At 50.9% G+C, this 9,186-nt stretch overlaps 1 protein-coding gene across 1 annotated transcript; it reads right to left on the bottom strand.

Moving 5' to 3' along the window:
- Positions 1 to 4,583: 4,583 nt before the first annotated feature.
- LOC106675134 (uncharacterized) lies at positions 4,584 to 7,751 on the bottom strand. The gene has a single exon (XM_024798721.2). The coding sequence runs from the start codon at positions 7,749 to 7,751 to the stop codon at positions 4,584 to 4,586; it is 3,168 nt and encodes a 1,055-aa protein (XP_024654489.2).
- Positions 7,752 to 9,186: the final 1,435 nt, after the last annotated feature.

Consider the following 9,186-nt stretch of genomic DNA (forward strand, 5'->3'; position numbering starts at 1 on the left):
CAACTTGTTCCAGACAATTTTGTGACGAGCTTAAATTGTCCGATCCTGGCAGGTTTGCCAAAGAAGAATACACGTTGATGTCGTCCGGAGAAGTGTTTCCAACAGGTGAAACAAATCAATATCGGGGGGTCCACATCTTTAATTTCAGTAAATATTATGTCACCTGTCCACTGTGTGCCCTCATTGACTTTATATTTGCACATCATGAATGGCACCTGCCTCCACAGCTGTTCCTCATTTGCTCTTTAGCTTCACTAGTAGATGGAGAGCTCTACAGAACTCTTATCAGACAGCTGAACCACCTCTTTTACCTTGAAGGGCTGTTTACCAGCTTATTTCCGATGGTGCATCTGCCTTCTCGTTTGTCTGACAACAGCCTGTCTGATCCCGCACTCATGTTGCCAGCTGTAAGCTTACCTAATGATCAGGTAAGCAGTCTTTTAACGTTTTATTCTGTCTCTCAAGCTAACTGTTATAAATACTTGCAAACATCAACTGTAAGTCTAAAATAAATGTTAAAAGTGTACTTTGTGAATACTATGAGCTATGTTTGTCGGCGAGGCATTTACAAATGGCATTTGGATGCTTTTGCGGTTCACATTACACAGATTTTTACCAACATCTGTTGCTGGTCTGATGGAGGGGAAAAGCCAGCCTGCCGTGTGCAGATCTCTATTAATGGGTTAGGCTATAATAATCAGAATATGGGTTAAATGTGTATGTGTGTGTAGATGGTTACATTTTTGGCTGTTCAAGCAGTCCGGTATCTAAAAGGCAAGATTTTAAAATGGAAACATGGACTACAATATATATCCTGTGGTATTTTTAATGGAGCTGTTCAGAAAATATGAAGAAAAGGCATTAAGACAAGCATAGCATTAATTATACTCTTCTTGTCCATCTCAGGGAATAGAAATGATGATGGTGCAGGCAAGGAAAGAAGACTCTCTCCACCTCTGCTGTTTCAGCATTTCACCTGAGGGAACGATGTGCAGCCAGTGAGTCCCAAACTCACTTGAAGCTCCCATGGGGCTATATTAGTCAGATGGGTATATAGAGGTAATCTAATGAAATGGATGTAGAACGTGGGAGATGGGGTATGAGTGATCAAAGTCCCAAAGGACCCAAAAGAAAGGCATGTTCAGTTCTCTGGATCTCTGTATTGACTCAAGTGTATTTTCAGGTGACATTTTTTTAAAACAAAAGGCCAATTTTAAAGAATGAGTTACAGCAGTCTGAGTCAGTGGACAAACTACAGTGGTCTGGTGTGCCATAATGAGCTGCGGGGTTTGACTTGACTTGCTGAGCTTGCAGCGGTTGTCTAACTCAAATGACAAACCGCTGGGCTCTGGCAGAGGTGGCCTTCAAATACATTGTCTTCTTCTACCAACTCTTCCCACTCGTCAGGTTAAATCTCCCTTGATGTCATTGCTCTGTGGCATCCACTCTCATCTTTGGCATCAGACGGCTCATACAATGTCATCCTGAAAAAATGCAAAAATTGTAAAAGCTGATGTTTGAAACAGAGAGGAAGAGCTATATTGAAGTTTAACTTTAATAAAGTGGCGCCAATGAAGTGTGGGCTATATCCAGGCTCCATCAGCGGGGCAAAATGTAAATGTCAGGCACATTGTTATCACACAATAGGAAAAAGGACAGAAGCATGAATGACGATAGAACCAGAGGCAGCCAGAAAGCAACACCAAGGCCACACAAGGTTATATACATATAAAAATCTCTCATATCGCCCAATTTAAAATGAGCCCACAGATTTAAACTGATCCTTCCTTTATACAGCTCAAGCCCTGCTTGAAAATAAGTTGTAAGGTCAGTGTCCCAGACAGTCTGCCGCCTGATCTTGGGTCATATATTGAAGAGCTTAGTAGTTCTCAGGAAAGCGACTTCTAATATTAGCAATAAATGCATACTTTAGAGTCATGGTAAAAGAAAAAGTGCACCCTTTTATGTATTGGTTCATAATAAAAATATTCTGGTCCTTAGCGGTTCTTAAAATTACGTAAACACAACCTCAGATAAACAATAACCGTGTCATATTATCACTGTTTAATTATTTATTTAACAAAAACGGAGCCAAAATGAACAATCAGTGTGAGGAAAACTAAGGATATCTTTACTGCTTCCATATAAATTAACAGGGTACGTAGCAACAATCTGCTGCAAATCAAATAGTGATGAGTCAAAGGTTGACTGAGCCTAAAGTCTAAATTGTTTGGAAAAGGTCTTACAATCTCCAAACTGCCAAAAGTTAGAAATATTATTCAGAAGTGGAAAACATTCAAGACAGTTGCCAGTCTTCCCGGGAGTGGACATCCCCAGTAAATTCACCCCAAGATTAGATTGAGCAATGCTAAGAGAAACTGTAAAATAAACCCCCCCAGGAGCTACAGCCTCAGTCAGCATGTTAAATGTTTAAATTCATGACAGTACAATTAGAAAAAGACAATCAAATGTGGCCTGCCAGGACAAAGCCTTTTCTCTCTAAAAGTTACACGGCAGTATAGCTTCGGTTTGCAAGTCAGATCTGAACAATGTCCTTCCAATAATGAAAATGGAAATGTTTGACCATAATTCACGGCGCCATGCTGGTGAAAAGCAATCACAGCCTCATACCACCTGTTAAGAGCTGTGTTGTAGGGATGACGACTTGGTTCTTGTTTTGGAGCCTCAGAATCTGGCCACCTCACAGTCACTGAGTCAACCAAAGTATGCTAGGGTAAAATGTGAGCCCTTGTTTTTGACAGCTAAAGCCTGGATAGAATTAGGTCACGCAAAAGGACAAAGATCCAAAGCACCGCAGCCAGTCTTTACCAGAATGGCTGAAAAAAGAAAAGAATCGAGGTTTTGTAATGGCCTAGACAAAGTCCAGACCTCAACCAAATTGAAATGTGCATAAACTGATACCCACAAATCTGCAAAGAATGGACCAACATTCCACTGCAATGAAGTGACAGATTGATAAAGTCATACAGAAAACAATTATTTCAAGTTATTGCTGATAACTATGCTGATGTGTATGACAGTGTGTACTTAAACACACTGCTTCTGCATTTTGGCTTAGGTTTTCTTGAATAATGACACACTTACGGCTGCCACGATTAGTCGACTAGTCACGATTACGTTGACTATCAAAATCGTTGACGACTGATTTAATAGTCTATGCGTCGTTTGAAGCTTTGTAAGATCACAAAAGACGCAGGAATAAGTAGTAGGATTTAAGAGTGTAATAACGGACTGAAACAGAAGATGGCAGCACTGCATGTACAAGGATGCCAGCTGCCGTTAAACCCCGAAGAAGAAGTAGCTCTGTCTCAGAATTCATAGCGCAGCCCAGCTCAGTTTCCAACAATGGCGGCAGCTAGTTAGTTTTAATGTTACCCGTATTATTCTTTCTGGGTCACAAAATAAACATTTAACATATGTTCAGGTGAGAATGTAACCGTGTAAACCTCAAATATCTGCTCAGTTTATCAAGACACCACATATTTTCAAAAGCGCTCCGACTTTTTCGGAGACGTCTGTTACCCACTAGCACGATAGCTAGCCGGGGGCAAGGCTCACTAGAGCCCGTGAGAACACCGGACTCCCGGCAAATCATTTTCAAACCCACCGCCGTCTTTCGCTACTCAGGTTAAACATGTATTAGTCACTTAGATAACTTACAAATGTTATTGTTTGTTTGTTTTTTTTTTGTATTTTAATTGTTCCTGAGTAAATCGGTTTGGCTGAGATCAAAGTTATAGTTTTTACACAGCTGAATAAACGTCAAGCAGACAACTGATTATCAGAAGTGTGAGATGCTCGAGAATTTACTCCGGTGTCCCGTTATATTTTAGATAGCAAGGAGTTTATTAAACTTCACTGAAACAATTTGCAAATTTCATTAAAATGTAATAAACTATCATCTTGTCTTTATTTTTAGTTAGCACATACCTGAAACACTTAAAGCTGTAAGCTAATGATAGTGTCACGGCTCAACGGCACGAGGGAACAGGGATGGACACAGGCGCAGAAACCAACCCGGAAGCGAGGTGACAGAAAACAAATGATTTATTTCCGCCCACAGGAAAACAAAGGTGAAACACAAAGCGACGCCACCACACTAGTGGCGCGTAGGATTAGTCTGTGAAAATGAGGGCGACCTAGACACCTCTAGGAGACGGCTGAACAGCGGGGACAGCGGGGAGGTAGAAACAGGACTAGGTAGGGGCCGGGGCATTGGTTTCAGATGGAGGGGACAGGTGGAGCGGAAAACCCGGAAGCGGTCGAGGCGTGGGGAGGCAGGCAGGTGAGCAGTGGGTCGGCAGGCCACGTTGTGTGAGCAGCTGGCGGCCCAGGTCCAGGAGGACGGGAGCGAGGGGAACAAGATCTCCACTCCGGGTGCTATCGATGGGAATAGGAGATACTCAGGCGATGAGTGGTTGAGAGCGCAGGTCTGATATACCGCTGGCACGATTGCTCACAGGTGGTCAGCCAGGGAGGGGCAACCGGACTCCGCCTAAAGGAGGAGGAGCCGCTGTCTGAGACCTGCAGGTGCCCAACCAGACCATGACACCACCCCCCCCTCAAGGGTCGCCTCTCGGCGACCGGCCTCTGTAGAATGCCGAAAGCAAGGCGGGATCGAGAATCCGGGACCGGGGAACCCAGGATCTCTCCTCCGGCCCGTACCCCTCCCAGTCGACCAGGAACTGCCTGCCCCTTCCCCGGCGGCGTACATCCAGGATGCGGCGGACCGTGAAGGCAGGATGCTCACCGATGAGCCGGGCGGGCGGCGGGGCAGCAGGAGGCGGGCACAACGGACTCACAACAACCGGCTTGACTTGGGAGACGTGGAAGGTCGGGTGGACCCGTAACGAGGAGGGCAACTTTAGCCTGACCGCGGAGCGGCCAACCACCCGCTCCACCTCAAAAGGACCGATGAAGCGTGGGGCCAACTTGCGGGAGTCCGTCCTGAGGGGAATGTCTCTGGCGGATAGCCACACCTTCTGTCCCCGGGCGTAGGCAGGTGCCGCCTTGCGGCGGCGATCCGCGTAGCGGCGCTGGCGGGCGACGGACAGGCCCAAGGCCCGGCGGGTGCGCGACCACACCCGTCGGCAGCGTTGCAGATGGTGCTGGACGGAGGGGACCTCAAGGTCGGTCTCGCGCTCCGGAAAAAGGGGTGGCTGGTAGCCGAGAGAGGCCTCAAAAGGCGAGAGACCCGTCGCTGACGAGGTGAGGGAGTTGTGTGCGTACTCCGCCCACGGCAATAACGATGACCAGGAAGCCGGGTTGGAGGCAGCGACGCAGCGGAGAGTGGCCTCCAATTCCTGGTTGAGGCGTTCAGTCTGACCATTAGTCTGAGGGTGGTGTCCAGAGCTCAAACATGGCTTCGCTCCCAGGGATGTACAGAACGCCCTCCAGACCTGCGATGTAAATTGCGGTCCCCTGTCTGAGACGACCTCCGAGGGTATCCCGTGCAGCCTAAACACATGGTCGACTAGCAGATTAGCGGTTTCAGTGGATGTGGGGAGTCTCTCGAGGGCGACAAAGTGAGCTGCTTTGGAAAACCTGTCGACCACAGTGAGGATCGCGGTCTTGCCAGAAGAAACAGGTAGACCAGTAACGAAATCCAAAGAAATATGCGACCAGGGGCGCCGTGGAATAGAGAGAGGCTGCAGCAACCCAGCCGGGCGTTGCGTGTTAGATTTGCCCCTAGCACAAACACAGCAGGCGGCCACATACTCCTTGACATCTTTATCAATAGACCCCCACCAGAAATACCTTTTAATAAGGGCACTCGTCCGCGCGCCTCCTGGATGGCAGGAGAATCTCCCCTTGTGGACCCAGTCGATCACTTTGGAGCGGGCCGCCTTAGGGACAAAGCGGCGGTCAGGGGGCCCTGTGCCGGGGTCCGGCTCGGTCTCCAGTGCCCGACGGATGTCCTCCTCCACCTCCCACGTGAGGGAACCAACCTTGACGCTCGCAGGGAGGATGGTGGGCACGGCGGGCGACTCCCCCGTGGCGTCAAACTGCCGGGAAAGGGCATCCGGTTTCACGTTGCGGGACCCTGGGCGGTAAGAGATTGAAAAGTTAAAGCGACTGAAAAACATGGACCAGCGTGCCTGACGTGAGTTCAGTCTCTTGGCTGCACGAATGTACGTCAAGTTCTTGTGATCTGTCCACACTATGAATGGGTGCTCCGCCCCCTCGAGATAGTGCCGCCACTCCTCCAAGGCCAGCTTCACAGCCAACAGTTCCCTATCCCCCACGTCGTAATTCCGCTCAGCAGGTGATAAACGACGGGAGAAAAAGGCGCACGGATGGAGCTTGGACGCCGTGCCGGAGCGCTGGGATAACACCGCCCCCACCCCGATGTCAGATGCATCCACCTCGAGAATAAACTGTCTCCCGGGGTCGGGGTGAACCAAAACCGGCGCCGAGGTAAACAGTGCCTTTAACTTGGTAAACGCTGCTCCGGCCTCCTGGCTCCAAATAAAAGGGAGCTTCGGTGACGTCAGCCGGGTCAGCGGCGCTGCTACCTGGCTGTAGTTCCTGACGAAGCGCCGGTAGAAGTTTGCGAAGCCCAAGAAGCGCTGCAGATGCCGCCGGGACGCAGGTACGGGCCACTGCACGACTGCCGTAACCTTAACCGGGTCAGTCTTCACCTGCCCCCCCGCGAGGACGTAGCCCAGGAAGGAGACGGAAGGTGAGTGGAACACGCATTTCTCCGCCTTTACGTACAATTTGTTTTCCAGCAACCGCTGCAGCACGGCTCTGACGTGCGCCCGATGTTCCACCACATCTTTGGAAAAAATCAGAATATCGTCGAGATAAACGAAGACGAAGCGGTCCAGGAAATCTTGCAGGACGTCGTTCACCAGGTTTTGAAAGACTGCCGGGGCGTTTGTGAGACCGAAGGGCATCACTAAATATTCGAAGTGCCCCAAGTGAGTGTTAAAAGCGGTTTTCCACTCGTCGCCCTCCCTGATTCTGACGAGGTGATATGCATTCCTGAGGTCTAACTTGGTAAAAATGGTGGCACCGTGAAGCGGCTCAAAGGCGGAACTGATCAGCGGCAATGGGTATTTGTTTTTTACTGTTATGTCATTAAGCCTCCTGTAATCAATACAGGGACGGAGCGAGCCGTCCTTCTTACCGACAAAGAAGAATCTGGCCCCGACAGGCGAAGAGGAGGGTCTGATGATGCCGGCCGCCAGGGAGTCCTTTATGTACTTTTCCATGGCTGCCTTCTCAGGATGAGACAGATTGTAAAGGCGGCTCGTGGGTAGGGGGGAGCCCGGTAACAACGTAATGGAACAGTCATATGGCCTGTGCGGGGGCAGTGCTTGGGCTTTGTCCTTGTTAAACACCTCCCTCAAATCGTGGTACACTGACGGTACGACAGAAAGGTCCACGGCAGCACTCGCGTCACGTGCGGGCTCGGCAACGGCTGACGGCGGGGCTGAGACGAGACAATTGGCATGGCAAAACGGGCTCCAACTTATTACATTTTGCCCAGCCCAATCCAGATGTGGGTTATGTAGCTTTAGCCAGGTGAAACCAAGGACGATGGGGATGCTGGAGGAATGGAACGTCAGGAAGGGGAGCCTTTCCCTATGGTTGCCTGAGGCGACTACAGTAACAGGAGCGGTACGGTGAGTGATGTGGGAGAAAACTTGGTTATCCAGTGCTTTAACTGGGAGGCTAGACTCCAACTCGAACAGGGGAATATTCAGTTGCTTGGCTAGTTTCATATCAATGAGACTCTGCTCAGCGCCCGAATCGATTAACGCCCGGGACGTGTGGGTTGCGGAGCCGAGCAAGAGCGTAACCGGCAACAGGAAGCGGGGCTTAGAATCACTATAGGTACCGCCCACCCGTATCCCCGGACTTACCGGCGGGCGTCCCCTTTTCCCTTCTCCGGACAGGCGGCAATGAAATGCTCCGCGGAACCGCAGTAAAAACACGAACGAGCGCGGCGACGTCTCTCTCTCTCTTGCGGAGACAACCGGGATCGCCCGAGCTGCATGGGTTCCGGTTCCGGGTCAGCCCTCTCCCCAGCGACTGGGGCTGATGGCTGAACCGGAAGTGGCGACGGGGGAATGTAAACAGGTGACGCACGCCGCACTGGCCGACGGGTGCTGGAGTTCCTCTCCCGCTCTCGCTCCCGCAGTCTGTTGTCAATGCGAAGCGAGAGCGTGGCTAACTCCTCGAAGGTAACCGGTTCGTCACGGGACGCTAGCTGATCCTTCATGTCCTCGTTAAGCGACTGCGAGTAGACTCCCTGAAGGGCTTTATCGGGCCAGCCGACTGCCGCTGCGGCGGTGCGGAAGTCGATCAAGTAGTCCGCGATGCTACGGCGGCCCTGGCGGAGATTTAACAGCCGGCGAACCGCACTGCCCACCGAGACGGGGTGGGCAAAAGTCCTTTTGAATTCGCCGAGAAAAGCATCGTAGCTACAGGACGGCAACGGGTGTGTGCTCAGGTAAGCCTCGGCCCACTTCAGGGCTCGGTCGCGCAGTTTCCCGATTATATAAGAAACTCGAACCGTGTCCGAAACGAAAGAGCGGGGCGAACGTCCGAACGCCAGCTCGCACTGTAACAGAAAACCGCTACAGGCCCCTGGGTCACCCGCATACGGCTCCGGCTCCGGGGAGGCCGCGTCGCGAAACAGGTGACCCCGCTGGGGCTCGGGATCCGCCGCGGGCTGAGGCAACGGCGCGGTCGGGGCGGGCAGTGCTGAGCTACCGGCAGCGGGTTCCGACTCCGCCGAGGGTTGAAGGGACTGAATGTCGGATTGCATTTTAGCCTGCTCGTCTGTGAGTGTGTGCACTTGAGCCAGTAGGTACTGCAGCGTCTGTTCGTGGCTACCGATAATAGCCCCCTGCTTACTGATCGCTACGCGGGCTGGGTCCGCTGTGTCCATATAACTGGCCTGAGTATACTGTCACGGCTCAACGGCACGAGGGAACAGGGATGGACACAGGCGCAGAAACCAACCCGGAAGCGAGGTGACAGAAAACAAATGATTTATTTCCGCCCACAGGAAAACAAAGGTGAAACACAAAGCGACGCCACCACACTAGTGGCGCGTAGGATTAGTCTGTGAAAATGAGGGCGACCTAGACACCTCTAGGAGACGGCTGAACAGCGGGGACAGCGGGGAGGTAGAAACAGGACTAGGTAGGG

This window comes from Maylandia zebra, linkage group LG23 (genome assembly GCF_041146795.1).
Source record: "Maylandia zebra isolate NMK-2024a linkage group LG23, Mzebra_GT3a, whole genome shotgun sequence".
Classification (NCBI taxonomy): domain Eukaryota; kingdom Metazoa; phylum Chordata; class Actinopteri; order Cichliformes; family Cichlidae; genus Maylandia; species Maylandia zebra.

Excerpts from the sequence above, each read along its gene's own strand:
- LOC106675134 (XM_024798721.2), bottom strand. The coding sequence starts at position 7,751 with ATGAAACTAGCCAAGCAACTGAATATTCCCCTGTTCGAGTTGGAGTCT.